The sequence below is a fragment of the Zalophus californianus genome, chromosome 6 (genome assembly GCF_009762305.2).
Source record: "Zalophus californianus isolate mZalCal1 chromosome 6, mZalCal1.pri.v2, whole genome shotgun sequence".
NCBI lineage: Eukaryota > Metazoa > Chordata > Mammalia > Carnivora > Otariidae > Zalophus > Zalophus californianus.
The window spans coordinates 108113741-108135204 of NC_045600.1; the positions used below are offsets into that span (position 1 = coordinate 108113741).

The 21464-nt window shown below is 52.3% G+C and overlaps 1 protein-coding gene across 1 annotated transcript in view; it reads right to left on the reverse strand.

Moving 5' to 3' along the window:
- Positions 1-21464, reverse strand: part of ITGA11 (integrin subunit alpha 11) — a 112586-nt gene that overhangs the window by 61903 nt on the left and 29219 nt on the right. The window contains exon 2 of the mRNA XM_027570941.2: positions 20328-20439. Within this exon, the coding sequence (XP_027426742.2) occupies positions 20328-20419 (92 nt within the window). The 5' untranslated portion in view covers positions 20420-20439. The remainder of the gene's footprint in view (positions 1-20327; positions 20440-21464) is intronic.

Below are 21464 nucleotides of genomic sequence, written 5' to 3' on the forward strand. Positions count from 1 at the left end.
GCCCCATTCCTCACCGTACGTGACAGGCTTTCTGCTGGGGACCCAGGGGCTGGGGGGCATGGTGCCTAGTGGTCATTCCTGGCTGCCTCCCAAGCCACTAAATCTTTGCTCAAGGTGGGCGAGGCAGCCAGTGTGGCTAGAGCGTGGCCAGGGGCAGGCACCCAGCTGGGGCCTCCGCCTTGAGCCTAGGCTTTGTGACCTTACTTGCCCAAAGAAGCAATCGTGTCTTCTGACTTCTGATGGCTGGGAGAGGACAGGCTTGGAGGTTCAAGCTACCCAGGACTCCAGTGGCTTCTTGTGGTCAGATTGCCCCCGGCCCCCCGCTCCTGCCCACCTCTCTCTGCTCTCAGGGAAGTGCGAGAGGTATGAAGTGGGTGGTTAACAGAGTTCTGTTTGAAATTAGAGTTTATGAAATAAGAGCTGAGCTTTCTCCCCTGGGAACAAGATAATGACAGATTCTAAATATATCCGCTTATTAAGCATGCCTATTTTTGACCCGCAGGAATTAATTGGACCCATAAAATCTGTTTGTCTAGACGACGTGATTTTTGGCTACTTAATTCTGTGAGCGATTGTGTGGTCAAGGCTGCTCCATTCTTTTCAGCAAGGGGGTTGGGGAGAGAGAGGGAGGGACAGAGAGAGAGGGAGGGAAGGAGAGAGAGAGAGGGAGGGAGGGAGGGAGGGAGATGGGCAGGGAGGGCAGGAGAGAAGGAACTATTAGCAAGTGAACCTTGGGCTCCAAGCTTGCTTTTCTGGCTGCTCTAGTTTTCAAGGTCAACCTGATATGTGACCCAGTCTCCAGAGGGCTGTTTCCTCCAGGGCCCACCACCTGCTGGTGAGTGCTTGCTAGAAAGAATGCTTTTGAGGAACACCTCATAGGGTGCCTCTGGGAGAACTAGGTGCAGCAGGTTCTAGGTCAGAAAAACCATGGCCATCTGCTAGAAAACCTGCCTCCATGTGTCTTCTAGAAAACACCCCAGCAGCCTGATAAGGTGGACTCCTCACAACTCTGCCCATTTTATGGAGTGGAACTTTGAGGCCTCAGCGGCCTACTTGATGGGGCCCCCAACACAGGGAGAGGCCTTTGGGCTGAGATTGGAGGGACTGTGGTCTGTGTGGTCTTGAGAGATCATTGGACTTTCCAGACCTTGGTTTTCTTAGCTGTGAAATGGGGTTATCAACCCCCGTACTATCTCTGTGCAAAGTCACAGATGTCAAAAGTCATCCAGAAACAGAGGGGCTGTCTCTAAGTAACCTATGCAGAAAGACTAAGGTCATGTGGTCTGGCAATGTCCAGCATGTAACAATCTGGCAGTTAAATCCACCAAGTCATTGTGACCCCAAACTTGCCTCAAGACCAGGTGTGGTCCTTTTCAAAGAACAAGGGCCAGCCCCTACCTCCCATCTCCATTCTCCAGACCCGATTTCCCTGGGGGACGTTGGCTTCTCATGAGGTGGCAGGACAGGGCATACTGTCCCCATATTACAGATGCAGAAGCTGAGGCCCCAAGAGGGGAGCTGACCCAGGCCCCCCAATCTGTCTGTGGCAGAGCCAGGACTGGTTCTCCTTGGACAGCTTTGTCTGTGTTGCCCCAAATATTTCTTTGCCATGCAGTGAGGGCCTGGGTCAGCCTTCTTTACCATTCTCGGGTCTTGCCGTTACGTGCGCCTGTCAGGCTTGAGGTTTTGAGGATGTGATTCAATCTCACTGCGAGGGGGTAACTGCCCAAGCCCAGGGAAAATGTTTGCGTCACCACCGAGACCAGCCAAATGGCTCCTGGGGTCTGGCAGCCCTGGCCATCGCCTGTGGCCTCAGCCTTATATAGCCATCTGCGGCCTCAGGCTTGCCGTGCCTCTGGGGGCAGGACAACACCAGTCCCTGTGGTGTGGGCACCAGACAGCAAGACAAACCCCAAAGGTCATGGCGAGCATCAGGCCCTTTCCATGGGCCATGTGCTGTGACTCACTGGCTGTGGGCTCCCGGCATTCTTCTGGGAGCAGGGCTGCTGCGGATGGGAGAATTTGCGGCAGGCTTCAGCCACAGCCCTGTGGGACCCCTCCCTGGTGGCTGCCCTCTATAGAAGCAGGACCTTGCCAAGGGAGGAGGCTCTCCGGAGAGAAGGCCACCTGAGGAAGACAGGGGTGGCCCTGCTGGGTGCCGGGCTCCTTGGCTCCCAGCAGGTCACAGGCTAAGACAAGGGGCCCTGGCTCTGTACCTCACACCCTCTCCAACAGGGCCCCATGGGAACTCATCCTGACCTCTGCTTATCCTTGGCTCCATCCGTCAAGACAATTTCAGCGTCTGAACCTTTTCAAATGCATGCTCTTATCAGAAAAAAAGGTAACATGGACCTCCAGTGTGTATAAATTTATATGTAAATTATACTAGTGTGAAACTGTTAGTCTGTATCTTAAATATCAGTAATGGTTTTTCTTTTTTCAGATAAAATATAAACTTAAATAGAACTTGAATCATTTTATTTCTGTGCCCCAAGTTTACTGTCTTATCCATGCCTGGTGGTGTGCACATCCCACCTTGGACACCATCCCTTTAAGATCCAGCAAAATTCCCACCTACTCCAGGAAGTCCTCCCTGATTACCCCCACGCTTTCCCACATGAACTAGCATGTAATCTCTGCTGTCTGCTGTCGTCAGTAGTTTATCATAATTCCTTGAAGGCTGAGATTTTCTCATCTGGCCTTGCTGCCAGGACTAGCATTGGGTGGTCTGGAAGGCCCTCAATAAAAAGGTATCTATTGGTTTCTCTGGCCTTCTGGTTGATGGTCCAGAGCTGCAGCACTGGCTTCAGGAGCTTTTGGCTTTGCCTCAGACCTAAGAGGAGCCCCAAGTTCAGGGCCCAGAAAAAGGGTTACTGAGAAATGGAGTATTTTCTGTGCAAAGAAGTGATCCAGCTTCCATTTAGAGTCAGTGTTGCTTGCTTCCCTGGGTCCCATGTCTCTCTTCCCACAGTCCTCGTTTTTGTTTGGGGATCCAGGGAACCTGGCTCCATTCCCAGGTCTAGGGACTGAGCACATACCTCAGGCGAGGCCAAGTTTTTCCCCCGGCTGCAGTGATTAAGTCAGGGTCACCCCCATCAGAGTGAATCTCGGGACTTTTGCTTGGGACTCAGGGACCAAAGTAGTTTCTTTTCTCTGGATGCCATATGTAGATGTAAGCCGTGGAATTGCCGGCAGCCACCTTGTGGCAACGAGAGTTGCGAGCTGATGCATGGACAGAGGGAGGTCTGAGAGAAGCATTAAGAGAAGGAGCTGAAGTCCTGATGATACTGTAAGCCCCCAGATCAAACTCTACCTGAAGCAATAACTACTTTTTACATATAAACCTGTTTGGGTTGAGTTTTCAGGTATTTATAACCACAGACATCTAACTGGAGTGTGTAAGTCCAAAAAACCCACATAGTTAAAATTACCCTTAGAAATTCCATATATTACCATGCTGTAAGAGGAATCTGACATCAAGACCGATGAGAGAGGAGTGGATTCCTACCCTGCAGCTCCTGCTCCATCTGGGGCATAGACTTACTTTGTTGTGAGTGGTGGGTGGATTCACAGACACCATGATAATTATTTCTCTGGTTGTTTAGCTGAATGCATAAAACCGTCCCCTGGTCCAGCCTTGTGGGAACAGAAATTCTTTTGTTCTATGTGCATCACTCTTATAACAGCTCCTTGGACAGGGAGCTCTGCACTCCTGGGGTTTCTGGTTACCTGGTAATTGGCCGGGCAGGCCATCGGAGCTGAGAGGAAACTGAGAGAGGTTCCTTGGGTCAGCCTCACGACATGGCAGTGAGTCATCAGAAGCCAGAGCAGGGAAGTCCTATGTCTGAGGTCTCAGAGCGCACGGTGCATGGCATCCTGATTCCCAGGGCAATGGTCCCCCCAAGCTGGGAGGGTGGAAAGCATGGGGGCAGGGACTGGGGCTCTAGGCTCAGCTCAGCCTTTTACCTGCTGAGTCTGGGGAGGTGGGTATGAACAGCTTAGCTCCCCAGCAAATGGGGTCAGCAGTAGCCATAGGCACAAAAAGGCCATCAGAGTCTTGGGGAAGGAAAGAGGAAACTTCCAACTGATGGGCCTGCCCTCCGAGGAGGTCCTGAGCCCAGGGGTCAGCACAAACTGCTGGGGAAAGGCAGGATGTGGGGTTTCATCTTCTCCCCGGGTAGCCTCTTTGCCCCTCTCTGCCAGACCCGGCCCTCGCATCCTAGGAAATCCGACTATCGTTCATTATTTTTTTCATTTTCATGAATCCCTTTTGGTGTCGTTGAATTGCACTTGATTTTGATCACCAGAACCGTTTTGAGGCTGGAAGGGCAGTTAGTATCTGAGGCTCAGAAGATGATGTGACAAGGCTGTGGAGAGCCACTGGGACTCCAAGTCCAGTGCTCTTCCCACCATTGTGAAAGAGTGGCCGGTTCAGAAGGCCCAGCGTGGAGAGGGGCTGCCCTCCTGGAGCCAGCTGGGCCTATCCTCCAGGGGCCTCTTCCCTCCTCCTCTCCCACCCCTCCGGGTCCCTCCCTCACCTGCTCCTCTCTCCCAGCACCCCTACTCCACTCACACCCACCCAGGCCCTTGGCTCCATTGTTTTCTTGGCTCCATTTTCCTTCCCTGAAATCGGATAGGGGCATCAGGGAGGGAGGTCCACTTGAAGAGCAGAGAGCTCAGGGGAACAAAGGAGAGACTATTCCTTTACTGAGGTTTTTTTCCTCTCCCTCTCTCTCCGTGGAAAATGTAATCTCCTGCAGCCAGCATGAATAGGGTGGCTAATGTGTTCAAGATGGGGCTGGGGAAGTGCTGAGTGCAGCAAACCCCGTGCTGGGGGCGGCGGCCCTGGGGCTGTACTGGCTGGGGGCAGGGTGCGGAGGGAGAGCCCTCCTGGCACCTGCTGATCTTTCTGATTCGACTGGAGGGGCTTGTGGCTCAGACGCCTGGCAAGGCCTGGACCCCTGGGGGCCAGAAAAATGAGGACTCCTCTGTTTGCCAGCACATCCCTAACTCCCCCTGCCCCTGTGCAACCCCTATCAGAGGTGAAAATCCTTTGTGTGCATTTGAAACAAACACATATACTGTGATGATTAATTTTATGTGCCAACTTGATGGGGCTAGGGGGTGTCCAGATACTTGGTCAAACGTTATTCTGGGTATATCCGTGAGGGTGTTCTGGGATGAGATGAGCATTTAAATCTGAAGACTGAGGAAAGCAGATTGTCCTCCCTCATGTGGGTGGGCCTCATTCAAACAGTCGAAGGCCTGAAGATGAGAGGGCTGACCCTAGCCCCAGTAACAGAGAATCCTTCCTAACAGGCTGCCTTGGAACTGAGACATTGACTTTTTCTTATTTGTGGTCTCAAATGGAAACTTCAGCTCTCCTAGGTCTCCAGCCAGCGGGCCTTCACACAGTAACTACCCCATGGGCTCCTCTGAGTCTCCAGCTTGCTGATGTACCCTGCAGATCTTGGGACTCACCAGCCTCCATAATCATGTGAACCAACTCCTTATAATAAATCTCTTTATATAGGGGCACCTGGGTGGCTCAGTCGTTGGGCGTCTGCCTTCGGTTCAGGTCGTGATCTCAGGGTCCTGGGATCGAGCCCCGCATCGGGCTCCCTGCTCCACTGGAAGCCTGCTTCTCCCTCTCCCACTCCCCCTGCTGTGTTCCCTCTCTCACTGTGTCTCTCTCTGCAAATAAATAAATAAAATCTTCAAAAAAAATAAATCTCTTTATATATGTATATGTATACACACACATATACACACACATCCTATCGGTTCTGTTTCTCTGGAGAACCCTAATACAGTTACATAGTGCTTGTTCCGTTCTAAGGGTTTTGCATGTATTTGCTGCTCCTGGTGATCCACGCCCTCATTCATTCATGAATCATGAGCATTTATTGAGCCCCTGCTAAACCACCAAGCACTGGGGGCACGACAACGCACACGATGTCATCCTGCCTTCCGGAGGTTTCCGGAGGAGCCTCCCTGGTGAGACAGGCAGGTTAAGAGGTCGTTACGACACTCCAGTGGTTCTCAAAGTGGTTCCCAGACCAGCAGCATCAGCCTCCCTTGGAGCTGGTTAGAAATGCAACATCCTGCCCCCACCCCAAAACTGACGGAATCAGAAACTAAAAGGGGGACCCAACATCTGTGTATTAACAGGCCCCCCCAGGGGATGCTGATGCATGGAATCATAATACACAGGGTGACCCGCAACTCTAGCTGGGTTCAAAGCCCCAAATCCATTCCAGTAAAATCCACCTTCTTTATCTGCCTGCCGATGCTCTGTGTTCGCTCACTGCCGCTCACCTGCCTGTCCCCCCTTTTATCAGGGTGGCTCTGAATGTGGCACGGCTGGGTCTGTCACTTGGGGCTCAGCTCCAATGTCACCTCCCCCAAGGGGCCTTTCCTGACCACCTGCCACTCCTGTCTCGCCACCTTGCCTTAGCTTCCGACAGCACTTCCCCGTCTCTGAAGACAACTTTTTCTTTTTTTTTTTTTTAAAGATTTACTTATTTGAGAGAGAGAGAACACGAGTGGAAGGGGCAGAGGGAGAGACAGAGAGAGAGAATCTCAAGCAGACTCTGGGCTCAGGGTGGAGCCCGATGTGGGGCTCCATCTCACTACAGTGAGATCAGGACCTGAGCCGAAACCAAGAGTCAGGCACTCAATGAACTTCACCACCCAGGTGTCCTTGGAAGTGCCTTTTTAATTTTTTTCCCATTCATCATCTTTTAAAAAGATTTTTTTCATCTTTTTTTTAATTTTTTGACACAGAGAGAGCACAAGTGGGGGGGCGGCAGGCAGAGGAAGAAGCAGGCCCCCCGCCGAGCAGGGAGCCTGATGTGGGGCTCGATCCCAGGACCCTGGGATCACGACCTGAGCCGAAGGCAGACGCTTAACGACTGAGCCGCCCAGGCGCCCACTGTTCATCATCCCTATCTCCCAGTAGAATGTGAGCTGCAAGGGGGTGAGGACCTCGTTGGTCAGGTTTGCATCTCTAGACACCCCAGCACCCACAAGAGTGCCTGGCACAGAGTAGCTCCCCAAAATACAATTGTTGGATGAATTAGCCAATCATCTGGCTCAGCGGGATGACTGTAATCCCATAGTCTGCAATTTGGGATCACTGACTACAGGCCCTCCTTGGTCTCCCAACACCTGTTAATCCAGCTGGGAGAGTGGAACAAGCTCTATTGGAGGAGCCAACACCCTAGATAAGGCTGTTAACTGCCCTGGGCCTCAGTGTTCTCATCTACTGAATGGGACCGAACACACCTGGGCTACTAGGGTTTCAAGGGTGGTGCGCCCCAGACCTTGCTGGTCATCAGAGTCACTTGGGGAGTTACCAATGCAGATTCCTGGGCCTCACCTCCAGAAGGTTCTCGTTCAGCCAGCTGGGGACAGGGCCCAGGAATCTATTCTTAGACGCTCCCAGATGTTCAGGCAGGAAGCAGATATGAGGCCCTGTGGACATGTGAAAAAGCATGTGTGTCCCAGGAATTTTTACTACATCTGGGGATCATGATCACGGGAACCTTCTTAACTGTCCAGGAATTTTTTTTTTTTTTAATTTGTTTCTTTTGGTCACAAGAAAACACGTAAGAAATACCGACTTTAACACATAAGTGATACATACTTGCTGTTTAATGTTCATAGTGCAGAACTGTGCAAAGTATAATATGCAAGGCTTCCCCTTCTTCACTCAGCCCTCTGTAGGTAACGACTACTAGCAACAGGGGTGCAGAAAACCTTCCAGGTATTTATGGAGCAAATTTGGAAAATGGAATATTCTACACACATGGTTCTGTAGTGAACTATTTTCACTTAACTATTTTACATTCGAACAAGTGTCCATGTCAGTATATATCAATGCCACGCTTAGACCTGGTCTCTGGGCCCCTGCCCTGGGTCCCACTCTGACCCGTCTCTAACTGTGCCCCCTCCCATGGGGTGAGGAGTCCCAGGGGTCAACAGAACAGGACCCAGAGCCCATGGCCTCCCAGTCTGGGTGCCGGGACGCTGAAATCTCCTGCTCAAGCAGCTCAGGACAGGCCTCTTCCATGGATCTTTCTGACGGCACATCCTACCACCAGTAGGGCTAGCGGAGGAGTGGCTGGCTGCTCGATGGGGGTATGGACAGAGCTCGGAGATGAAGCCTTTCATCAGCACCAAGGAATAAACAAGGCTCCGTGTGTGAGTAGCTACGCGGGACAGCGCAGTCAGTGGGGACAAAGCCTGTGCCTGTTACTGTGCAGGCAGGCCCTGGAGCTGGCCCCCGTCATCTCAGGCACAGAGCCTGCCTGACAAACATCACAGCTGTTGACTTCACAAACTTGGCTTTCTGCTTTGTTCCTGGAAACTTCTGGGTCCACCTCAGCTTACACCCAAACAGCATGTTTTCCTAAGTTGCAGAAGAGGGAAGAGTGAGGGAAGGTGGTGACTGCAAAGGACAATCTCAGCCCACTGGAAGGGAAAACGAGAACCTGACCCACTGACCGTGAAGAACGGAGCGGCCAGCTTGTGCTGTTTAGCTCAGCGCCCCTCCCTTTCACACACCTGGACGCCAGTCCCCCGGGGCCACTTGTCCCAGTTTTCACCAGACCTGGAACTCTCCTTCCTGCCTCTGTGTGTGCAGTCCCCTAATTCCAAACTCTTGAGCCTGCCCCCTTCCATCCACTCTTCAGTGCCTCTTCTTCCAGGACCCCCCCCCGCCCGCCCTTGATCTCTCAGCTGAAAGCTCTCTCTCACTTCCCATGAAGCTTTGTTTCTACCCTTCCTATCTGTTTTTTCTTTCCTTTAGATAATTTGCCTTGAGAGAGCAGAGAGTGAGACCCCGATCCACCTTTAAGTCTCCCCTTCGGTGCTGGTGCAGTACCTTGAACACAGTCTAGGCTTAATAATTGCTTCCTGAGTGAATATGCAGATGGACAGCTGGACGATGCTGCTCATTTTGCAAAGATGAGTTGAATCTTCCCGCTGCTTCTTGGGGGGTAGGTAGCTAGGAGCAGAGCTGAGTTCTTCTGGGCCCCCTCTGCAGCTGGGCCTCCAACTTTGGAATGCCCTTGGCCTGGTGCTCCCCAGGAAGGTGGCTGTGGGCTGGCCTCCCTTCGGATAGGGGAGTGTAAGGATCCCCCCTTCTCTTTTCAAAATGTGTGACAAACTTGCTTGTTTTTCTGAGTCACGCTCAGGGTTGATTCTTCCCCCCGCTTTTATAACAAATCTTTCCTCCGAAAATGGAACGTAAACACATGGATAGTTTGGGCAGACGTTGCTCAGTGGGATATATGGTTTCAGTGTCGTGGCAGCTCCTCAGTGTGTACTTGGTAGCAGGGCCAGGGACCTTGGGAGCCCCCGTTCTCGCTCCCAGGCAGGCCTGCTTCCTCGGGTTCATGATCAGGCTGGCGATACTCAAAATGTGAGCAGCATACGCAGCCCATGGCTCAAGGCGTTGCCCCCAGGGCCAGGGGAGGCAAGCGCACAAGAACTCACCCGCATCTGGCTGAAGAAGACAGCAAGGCCCAGAGAATGTCAGAGGCTCTGGGTAGAGGCTGAGGCACAGCCGGGATACTCCATAGTCCTACTGAGTCCGTTGCCCCTTCCGCCAGCAGGACTTGGGGAAAGGAGCAGAAGGGGAGAAAGGGCAAAAAAACAGATGCTGTTTTTCAGCTTGGGGCCTGTTGTCACGTTTATGGTTAATTCCGATCTGCTCCCAGGCAGGCTAAGTGACCTGGGGGGAGCTCCCCTGCCCTTTCTGGGCCTGTGTCCTCATCTGTGAAATAGAGCTTGGGCAGATTCAGTTCAGAGACGGAATCACTGAACGCTCCCTACGAGCTGGGCACCGAGGATGGAAAGCTGAATGGAGAGCAGTCCACACCCTTGATTTGGAGGAGGCCGAGAGACCTGCACCTGATGATATCAGGGTGGAGGACAGTGCTACGAGAGGGGGCCCCGGTGTGGTGGGGGCACAGAGGAAGGGCACTTGCCCAACCATCTGGGAAGCCTTTCTGGAGCAGGCAACTGCTCGATGGGGCCTTGCAAGGTGAATAGGTGTCCCCCAGGTGAAGAGGGACTGGGGCCCATGGGGAGGAATGACAGCTGAGTCCTGACGGTGCCTGGTGATGTGCGTGATTCTAATGCACCTGCTGTGGCAAAGGCTTCCATGGGCCAGGGATGGACCCAGAGAGACAGACAAGTGCCTGCCTGCACAGAGCTCGGGGTGGGGTCATCCTCAGCTGGGCTCACGCCATTCATCCCCTTTCTTCCTCCCCACCCACATCTCCTTGACACCCCAAATTCCCACCCTTCTCCCCTCGTTTGTGTAGAGAACTCTACCTAACACGGCCCGAAGTGTAGATAGATGGTTAAGTGCCTACATGTTTGAGGATCATTGCATTTTCTCCCTGATCAGATTAACCTCCCTGCCTCCCTCCCCCACTTTGCAGGGTCTCTAAATCCCTGCAGTTGGCCACCCCTTTGGGTTCAGGCATTGAGGGTCACTCTCAAAGTAAGCCTGGAACCGGCTAACCCACGGAATTCATGAGAACTCACAGACCCCTTAAATCAGTGGTTCTAGAACCTTGGCTGGGCATCTGACTTATGTGGGGATGTTTAGGAGTATGGATTTCTACCTCCAAAGATTCTGATTTTGTAAGTCTTGGACTGGGCTAAAGAATCTTTTTAAACCTTTCGCAGGCAATTCTGTTCTGCCAGCTTTAGCAACCCCTAGATTATATTATCAGGTGATCACCAGGCTTTGAAATAATGGAAAACAGGCCACATAAGAATTGGGGACAGGATGCCCAATCAAAAACAGTTAACAAACACTACTTAACAAACATCGACTTTCAAAGCACTTTGTATGAACAAGCAAATAAACTAAGGCGTGCATAAATGATCATTTGGGGTAGTTGATTATGTGTCTGGGCTTGTGCTAGGTGCTTCCTTGGACATTAACCCAAGTCACCCAGCTGGCTAAGGGACAGCTCCACGGCCTCACTCTCCCCGTCTCTGGGCACAGGAGGGCGGGACACACAGAGACCAGCCCTGAGTTGCATCAGGGAATTACTGGCTATGCAAAATCCTTCGAAGTAATTTCTGTCTGGTTCAAAGCTCAGATTTATTTCCCTCCTCTCCCTTCTGGATTGTGAGTAATGGCTCTTCTTACAGAATTATTATTGGAGAAGCCATAAAGAAGCAAAGCGGCTGTAGAGGCACGTGAACCACTGGAGGGTAGAGTCTGTCATTACATCATTGCAACCATCCTCCCTCTTGGGTTACAAAATCCCTGGCTCGGTGGTCGGGGGGAAGCAGAAAGGACAGTGCAGAGAGGAATTGCTGCTGCTAAGTAGGCACCTAGTGTGGCGCCAGACTCCTGTTCACCCCCCACCTGCTGCCTGCCTCACTCCCCTGCAGCTGGCTCCCCTCCCATACCTCAGCCTCTCACCAACCTCTCTCATGTGGGACCACTGTCCCCAGACTCTTTACCACCAGAACGTCCAGCTTAGGGCTGCCCTGAGATTTAGGTAGGTCACAGCCTGACTTCTGGAACCATTCTCCCCTTCTCCTTTTGTGGGTCTGTGCCAAGCAAAGATGAATCAAAGGCGAGCCCTACCCTTGGGGGCCCTTTGCTACTTCTCTTAATTGGCTTTTTCTACAACTCTCCACGTCTGTCTGCATTATTGGCTTAGGGTGACTAATCACAGCTAAACCGGGAATAAATGATTCGAGAAAGGATTTAGAGATTCCACAGAAGGCAAGAGCAACCTTGTCAAGATGGTCTGGAGTCAATGACAAGCGTTTGCCAATGGCCATGTGTCTGAGGGATGCAGCCGTGTGGGAGAGAACAAGTGCCATTGGAAAGAGTTTGAAATCCCGAGGAGCCCTTGATTCTTCACGAAGTAGTCAGGAAAAGCTAGAAGGAGGTATTCTTTTTTTAAAAAGATTTTATTTATTTATGTGATGGAGAGAGACACAGCGAGAGAGGGAACACAAGCAGGGGGAGTGCGAGAGGGAGAAGCAGGCTTCCCGCTGAGCAGGGAGCCCGACATGGGGCTCGATCCCAGGACCCCGGGACCATGACCTGAGACGAAGGCAGACGCTTAACGGCTGAGCCACCCAGGCACCCCTAGAAGGGGGTATTCTATCCAAGTCTGGAGAAAGCAAGGCTTAGGTTAAGCAGTGGTCCCTCACAGTCGAGGTTAGTGAGAAAAAGCATGTGTAGCACACTGATTTGTTTTTATAATTGAATATAACTCTAAAACATGTTTATTCCAATTATGGTTTTCAATAAGGAGCTCAGTCTTTCACATTTTATAGCCGAGTGGCATGGAAGTACGTTCTAGCCCCAAGCTGTAACATCAAGGGGAAGCCTAGGTATTAGACGTGAGGAGCCCTTACCGGCCAGCCTTGCTCCCCCTAGTGTCAGTTATGAGAATTGCAGATAAAGTACTAAGGTGCAATTAATAACCAGTCTTGAAAATTCAAACCTATGAAATTATAGAAAGCCATTCTCAAAATGGAGTGAATGTCAGCATTAGTTTGTTCTCCACGTCATGTGAGGAGCCCTCCTTCCCTGTCCTGTGCTGGACCCAGGAAGGACGTCGGGGGTCCCAGAAGGAGCCAGGTGGAAGAGTCCATAGGCCCCTGGGGCGGGGGCAGGGCAGGGTGCGTGGAGAAGATGCTGAGGCGGCATATCCCTCTGGCTTCCCTGAACCACCCAAATTAAATTTATTTTCTTTCATGGAGGTTAGTAACCAGGAGACTTTCCTTTCAGCGTTTCCACTTACCCTCAAAGCATGCAATGGTTGGCTCCACGCCTCTCCAAGCTCAGCACTAAGGTTGTTCTGGGACCCTGAGGACCCGCCTCAGAGCCGTCTCCGGTTGACCCGCTGCGTGTGTGTGTGTGTGTGTGTGTGTGTGTGTGTGTGTGTGTGTGTGGCCTGGGGTTACCTGAGCCCTCGCTGACATACTCTTCAAGTCCCTGGACTTCCCTGTGTGGTTGTGGCATTTAAAGAAGGAGAAGGAGAAGAAAGAAAGGAAAAGCAGAAAGGAAGAGAGAACAAGGCAAGAAGAGAAACAGTATCTGGAGATGCGAGGGGCCAGGTAAGCGTTTGCCGGCTGCGTCTCACATGTGCGCCCGGCCCCAGCCCCGGGATTCCCGCTGCGGGCTCTCCCTGGCGGCTCGGAGCACTGCTCTGTCTCTGAGGGCCTGAAGGTGCCCCAGGCTCCGGCCTGGAAGGACAACCGGCTGGATTTCCACTCCTCCAGCCCGCCACGGCTCACGCTCTTCTGGGGCAGGTGCTGCCTGCCAGGGGGTGCTGGGTGCCCGGGCCCTGGGCCAACGAGCACAGTTTTTCTCTTTCTCGCTCTTCTTCTCTCTGGTGCATTGGGTGATTTCATGCTACCCTGGGCTTTGCTTCTGTAGTGATTTTTCCCTTAACCAGAATGAGTCATAGTACCGGATTTTATTTGTTCCAAGAGAAAATAGCAGAGGGCATTTCTGCACTGCGGTGTTGGGAGCCTGCTCCGGGGGCCTGAGCCAGGAGAAGAGCTCAGGCCACTCCTCAGTGCAATTTCTGCAGCAACAAAGGCTGAGGCTGCGCCAGGCCTGACAGCCCGCATGGGCACCAAGGAGGAGGGATGGGCTTGCAGAAGATCTGCCTGTTCTGCCCAAACGGCAGTCCCCGGGGCCCTTTTCCTTGAAACCTTTCCCCGGACACCATACCCTTTTGTGGAGGATAGGCCAGTGCAGGGAACTAACTCCAGCAAAATCTGCCTGCAGTAGACACTTCGCACACCATCTCCTAGTTCTCCCTCACGAGAACCCTTTTTGGGCTCGCATCACCGTGCCCATTTCACAGATGAAGAAACTGAGGTCCAGGAAGTGGCTGTAACGTGCTCTGTTCCCCTGGCTTGGAAAGTGGCTGAGCAGGGAAGGGAGCCCAGGTCTGTGTGGCTCTGAAGCTTAGATGTCTCCTTAAGAAAAAGCCCCCTCAGTGTGCCCTCATTTATGTGCCCAGGCAGGATACCTGTGCCAACTGTGAGACCTGCTATAACCCCGAGGGAAGGGGCTGGAAACCCGCCGGGGCCGGGAGAGGAGAGAATGGCAGGGCCAGAGGGCACCCCGGGCTTAGGCTTGACCCCAGCGTTGGTGGATTTATTCCAGTGCACTGGACTGGAATATTCTATGTGAGTGGGCCTCTTGTTATCCAGAAAGTCCATGCTATAAAAGAATCAGCACTTTACCCCAATTAGAACTTAGTTGGAATAGATATCACCTAGTAGGGAGCAGGGTGGGAAACCCAGAAAGTAGGAAGAGGAACTGGGCAAAGAGAAGAAAAAAGAAAATCGGAAGGTAAGAGAAGGCAAAGGGAGGACTGAGAGAGACAGGATGACCGTGAGGTGTGAGCAGGTCTTCTCAAGCCCCGTCCCCAGCTGACTCTGGGCTCCGCAAGTCCCCGTTTGCCCGCACATGGGAGCACCTATGCGGTTCAGGTCATTTTGTGTCTGCCTGTTGTCATCAGCTTAAGATACCGGGAACAGAGACCTCTAGGTCTGTGGTTCTCAGAGTGTGGTCCCCAGACTGACAGCACCAGCTGCACCTGGGCACTTGCTGGATGAGTGAATTCTCAGGTCCAACCCCAGACCTAGTGACTCGGAAGCTCTGGACCTGGGGCCCAGCAATCCCAAGTAACGAGCCTTCCAGGGGACTCTGGTGCCCGCTGAGGTTTGAGAACCACTTGCTCTAGAGTAGTAACTGCAGACATTTCACAGATGTTGCAGTGAGTCTTTGAGAGAGCTCTTGACTTATTCTGTGTGCGTAGGTGCACATCATGAGTGTTTCCATCCATTACAAGGGCTCCGGTCCTGTAGGGGTTTGCCCAGCGCTGCAAGTTCCCCAGCTGCCCCCCGCCCCCGCTGCTTCCTGGAGGGGCACTCAGGGATAACCCCACCGCCCCTGTCTCACAATTCTCCCCCCCTCTGCCCTCTGGGACACTGCACCCCCTTCTGTCCCCACCTCTGACGGTTCTCTATCCCTCCCCCCCACTCACACCCACAGGCATCCTAGGGTTCTTTCCCCAGCCCCCTCCTTCTCTCTGAACGCTCCTCTGTGAATGTAGTGCTCCCAGCACACATCTGAGTCTTGGCTGTGATCTCCCCACCAAGCTGAAGGTCTCTGGCCCCTGCTGCTGGCCGGCCACCTGCACCTGATGACTGTCGGATACTTCAAGCCAATGAGACCAAAGCTTAGCTCCTGTTCCCCCAAAGTCGGTCTCCTGTTGCTGGATTTTGCTTTTCTGCCTTTTCGTTGTCTTCCCGGTCAGCAAGATCTGCCCCTCAGTCATCGTTCATCCTGTTTCATCTGCCTCCTTCTATTCTTGACCTAGCTCACTTGACTCCAGGCACACGCAGTGTTCCTTGAACATTTCAAGCATCTTCCTACCTCAGGGCCTTTGCACTTGTCATTCCCTCACCTGGAATACTCTTTTCTCAGGTGGCCATGATTGTCTCAGATTCTCCCTTTCCTTCGTGTCTCTGGTGGCTGTCACCCTTAGCATGGAGGCCTTTCTTGGTGGCCTGCATACGGTGGCAGCACTCACCTCCCCCCCCCCGCCCCCCCGCACTTGTAAGCCCTCTTACCCTGCCTAATGCTTCTCCATTGCCCGGATCACCATTTGACAGACGATGGACAAACAATCTGTCTTGCCCCGCTAGAAGAAGAGCTCCATCAGGGTTGGGACTTTGCAGTTTTGTTCACCACTGAATTCCCAGGACCTAACACCAGGTTCTCAAGGATGAATGAATGAAACACTGACACTCACAAAGCAGACCCCTTCCTCAAGCCTCCCCTCAGACTTCCATAGCCTTCCCACCAGCCTCCTTACCTCCAGGCTCTCCTCCTTCAGTTCCCTCCTCCGCATAGTAGCCAAATTGAGCACCCTAAACCTCACACCTCTGGTGAACCACTCTCCTGCTCTAAAACTTGCGCTGGCTCCCCCTTGCCTCCCAGACACAGTCCCCTTGCTCTGGTCTTCTCCTTGCCCTCCCAGCCTTTGGCTTCGCTGCTCGGCTTTCTGCACCTTCTCCTCCAGCCTCATGGGATGGTGTCCTTTCTTTAAATGTGGCCTTTTCTTTTCACCTCTGTACAACTACTCATGCTGTTCCCTCCGGTTCTATTCTTCTCACCCATGTGCATTCTGCCCATGGAAATCCTATCCATCTGGAAGCCCCCTCCTCCACGGCCTCTCCTGATTCCCTCTGCCTCCTGAATTCCCACCCTCCCTTGGTATTTATCATGGGGGACTGGGGTTCTACGAGCATACACCCTCCCTTCCTGGCTGGCCTCAGCCCGTTTATGTGAATCTGCTAGTGTTGGGTCCTGGGGACACCACTGCCTCGGTTCTCGTACGGCCAGCACTGGGGCCGGTGGGGAGGGGCACCTCGGAGGAAGCCTGTAGGTTCCAGCTGGCCTCAGGGCTGGGGCTGCTTCTGCTCTGGGCCCCCTCAGGCCTAATGAGATCTGGGCTCCAGACCTGGCTCGGACCCTTACTAATTATGTCCTCTCTCTCTTGAGTCTCAGGTGCCCCACCTGTAAAATGGGGACAAGCCGACTTCTCTTACAAGTTGCCCATGTTGTTCTTGAACTTGCACCCCAGGGAACGTGCCATGCCCTCTTGTTTTTAAAGCCCACTGAGTTCCAAAGGGGTCCCTTCGCCAAGCCTGCTAGGGCTGTCTGGCTCCCGTTCCCCAATGCCCTCGCGGGGAGAGGGCCAAATGCCCTGCCTTGCCAAGAGCTGAGGCTTCTCTCTCCAGGGCTGAGAGCTTCAGTGACAAACTGGAAGCCTGTGGGGTCCGGCTCTGTTTTTCCTCAGCACCAGGAGACTTCCTGTTCCAGGGGACCGAAGGCTTGGAGAGGCCCTCCACAAACCCTACACTGAAGCTTCTGGAACATCAAATGGTCTTAAAAACCAACTGATTTAATGATTTCAATGTACATGTATTAGAGTCATACGGATTAAATTTCTCTGAAAATACACAAGGGCTTTAAAAATGGGCTGAGAAGGCTCGGCACAAGAGGAATTTGTTTTCTCTTTTCCATTTTGTGTGTCTGTGTGTGTTGTTATTGTTGCTTAAACCGAGGCATGTGAAAAACTGTTCAAGATATCTGAAGCACTGTGTCCAGTGAGCTTTGCCCAGTTTGAGTTTGGAGTTGGGGGCGCCATGGACAGGAAGTGAAGGGTTAAGAAAAAAAAGTGGCATCCCCACCAGGTCTGTCGCCTCATCCTCCAGCTGTTTCCATGAGGCTCGGGTGCCCTTGACGTTCAAGGAGGCCCACAGCCTGGTAAATGGGGGCCAGGCCTCATCAGCACCTGTGGTGGAAGACAGCTGGGGGGCCTTTTCTGTGCCTGGGCTGGGACCTGGGTATTTGGGCAGAGGCTGGGGGGTGATGTTGTTCCCCATGGGCATGTTCCTCCCTCCAGCAGAGATGGTGGTCCTCAGGAGCCCCCATCCCCCTGCTAGAGTCTCCTGGGGAGCTCTTTAAAACACAGATTCCCTGGCCTCACTGCAGGTCCAGGGGATGCAGGCCAAGGTGCACCAGCTCTGCCGTGAGGGCCGGGAGCCAGGTCCACACCCAGGAAGCAGGAAGAGACTGGGTCAGAGGGAGACTCTCAACCAAGCTGCCAGAGGCCCGATTTCAGGTTTGGCTGCTTGCTGGCTGCAAGCAACTCAATCCCGCATTTCCTGCTCTGCACATTCATATTGGGGGTATTCTTTGAGCTTGCCTAGCACCCTGAGATAGGTAAGTTCATATCCATTTTATACACGAGCAAATAAAGGTGCAGGGAGGCAGAGAGAGCATCTCCCAAGCTCTCCCTCCAAACCTCCGTCTTTGGACTGCAAACCTCTGCTCGCACTTGTCTTCCCTTTGAGGTGCCTCCTGGCGGGGTGTTGAATCAACACGTCCCGCTGGGGCCGTCCCCATGGATCATTTCCAGCCAGCATCCCCCAAATCACACTGGCATCAACCTCTTTCCCTATGATCAGCATCCACAGAGGCTTATGTCTGAATACAACTCTTGGGATGCTGCCTACAGGACGGGAAAGATGGGGGGCAGAGAGGGAAGCAAGGAAGTAGGGTGAGCAGGGGTGTCCCTGCAGTGGGGACAGGGATTCCTGAAGGGTCCCACGTGCCCCTGATTGTTCTGCATGAGCTGCGGCTCCCTGGGGCTCCGAGGCCTCTCTCTCTGGCTCTCCCAGCCCAGCTGTAGCAGAAAACAAGCCAAGGTCAAGTGGCTCCCGTGCAATGCCCCTCCCCTCCCACGATGTACCCGGATCAGCAAACGGGACCGGGAGTTGAATCTACCCTACCTTTCTGCTCATCTAGGCCCATCCTCCAAGACCCCACTCAAACACCCCTCTTCTGTGAAGCCCTCCCAGAGACCCCAGGCACAGGGATTTCTCCTTTCAAACTCTGGCTGAGTTTCTTCTATGAGCAAGATGTTGTGCTGGGGGATGAAGATGGTGTCCAGGAGGGGAGATACGCCAGGGGCCCAAGCGACTCCTGCACAAGGTAGGGAGTGATATTGCCACCAGAAGAGAGGGCTTGGGAAGGGTCAGGCCATTTTAGGCTAGGAGAAAGATCCGGAGAGCCTCATGGGGAAAGTGGCCTCACAAAGAGGAACATAATGAACACCAGCTTGTAGTTTGTCTTGTAGTACACTTTAATTATTTCAAGGATATTAGTGTGGCGTCCTCAAATGGTCTGTGAGTTATTTGAGAGTGAAACCATGCCTTACTCATACTAATATTTTGCAGAGTCTAGTGCAGTTTATTAACAGAAGCTTAATAAACAAGTATTAGTCAAAACAGATTCAATCTTGCCAAAACCAGTTCTATTCCATCCTTAACCCTTCATACCATGTACAAAGTATGGATGCGGTGCCTCTTACATTTGGGCAGGTTGAGAGAGGTTTAAATCATTCATTTGGTCTGTCAAAGCACGTTCTTTCAAGCATCTACTAATTGCCAGGGAGTGTACCCCTTATTTTAGGAAAAAAGACAATGAAAGAGGCAATCCCTCTCCAGTTTGATAAACATTATAAATAAACGAAATACGGAACCCTAGGGGGCAACTCATCCAGTCATGGGAAGCGATGGTCAGAGAAGTGAAATTTCAGTTGGTAAAAGATTATGAAGGAGGACTTTCAGTTCTAGCCATAAACCAACTACGAAAGCTCCATAAAACACACGGAACAACCATTTTCAGGCACTGGACAGCAATCAACACAGAGCTCAGTACTTGAGAAAAGGGAAGCACAGCAGCTAAACCCACATTCAGCCTCGCTCTCTCCATGAAGCCATTTTCCTTATTTTGGCACAGGGGACTGGAATCCAGAGAGCGGCAGTCTTGCTGGGTGGAGGAAACAGTAATTGGAGTTGGGGCTGAAACTTAGATCTGGTAGGGGCAGGCAGAAGGGAGAGAGCCACAGAGAAAGAGCCCCCAAAACTCTGCTGAAGTTTTCCCCTAGGAACCTTGGCTGACTCCTAAGCTGTGTATGTATTAGTGGGAGACTCTAGAAAATCTATTAGAGAAGAGCTGCTGGGGGAAGAGATTTTAGAGGCTGTCCAGTGCTTGGGAGATGTTGGGGTACATGCTCATTCTGAATGGAGAAATTTTAATGAATAGTGTGGGCTTTCAGTTGAGAGCCCAGAAAATCCATGTCCTAGGGATAAAGACCACAGCCTAAGAGTAAGGACAAAACAAGATGATATCTGCCCTAATCAAGGCCCAAGCCAAGCCATGGTAAGATCTAGGTGGTTTCCTCAATATTTTAATTGTCTATCAGAACAAAATTTGTAATTCTTTAAAGGAAGGTAACATAATAGAGCCTCTACTGTGTACCATTCACAATGTTCAACATAGAATAAAATAAAAAATTACTGAACAGGCAAAAAGAATCAGGAAAAAGTGACTGAATCATGAGATGAAATAGTCACTAGAAGCAGACCCAGAGATGATCCAGGTATTGAAGTTAGCCAAGGACTTCAAATGAGAGAAAGACAGATAGTAACTATTGGTTCTGGGATGCCTGCTACCTGTGCTGTTTTTATCGCCACTTTTCAGATGAGAAGATCGAGGGCCTGCTATGGAATGCTTGAGGTTTCATAGTCAGAGGCAGACCCTATGCAGCCGGGACAGGAAGTCAAGTCACTGGACGTGGGGTTGTCTATATGTGAGGGCCACGTTGGGCAGCTGGTAGAGGGGCCGGGTATGGGGAGGCCCAGGGCTGGGTGGGGTGGCAGCTCTCACTTACCACTTCTTGCCACTGATGTCATGCTGCTGCACCGTGTAGCCGAAGAAGGCAGCCCTAGAGCCAGTGATGATTCGAGGCTTCCTGGTGTCCATGTTGAAGGTGTCTGTGAGCCCTGGAGTGGGGAGAAGAGGGTAGTCAGGGAGGCGGAGGTGTGGGCCCCAGTGGCTTGATGGGCCCCACTGGCAGGTCTTGGCTGTGACAGGAGTATGTTCCCCTGTCCTCGGGGGGCTCCTATATGAAATGGTTAATGTAGTCCCCACTTGGAGGAGCCCATGGTCTGATGGGAGAAGGCCCAGCCCCTGCCCTGTGAGAGCCATAATCTGATAGGGGAGGCATAAAACCTATTCCTAGGCAGACCAGGTCTGACTGGGAAAACCAGGTGCTCCTTCTGAGGATTCCTGGTCTCATGATAGGGGTGGGGACAAGACTGCTCCTTTCCTCCTCCACCACTCCTACCTCCGATTCTGCTTCTTCTAGTTTCTGCTCTCTTCTTCCATTTTGTTCTCTATTTGCCCTCCTTTCTCCTCCTCCTCTCCCTCCTGTTCTTTCCTCTCTTCCTTCCTCTCATTTCTGCCTGTTAAAGAGTTGAGGAACTGACTTCCCACCTGCCTCCCAAGCTTGGGGTCCCTAATGGCCACTCTTCCAACTCTGCTGGTTCACCACCGCCTTCTGGACCAATTTGTGAAGCTCTGCCTGCCTTCAGTTGGGGTCACTGCTTGGCTGGGACAGCTGATGCAAAGTAGAAGAACAGTCCTCTAACCCTTTCACCCTGGCCTCTACGGTCTGCCCCGTTCTGTTAGGTCACATGTCAATGAACCGATTCCACCTGCTGGAGGGCCTTGGTGTTGAGCCTTTGGCATTCTTGTGCCAAATCACAACCGACAACAACTCACATCTGCATGGTAGCCTGGGTTTCTGGGTCTCCTCACATCTGTCATTATTTTCCTTCACAGAACCTTGGGAAAATAAACAAGCATCATCTATGTTTGGCAGATGGGGTTTCAGCCCCAGAGAGATTAAGAGGCTTGTCCAGGGATGCACAGCAAATCAGTGGTAGCATCAAGAACTAGGACCTCAGATGCCTGCTCTTTGACTCCTTCCCTCCATGAGGCATTTTCAGGGCAGGTCTGGCCTCCT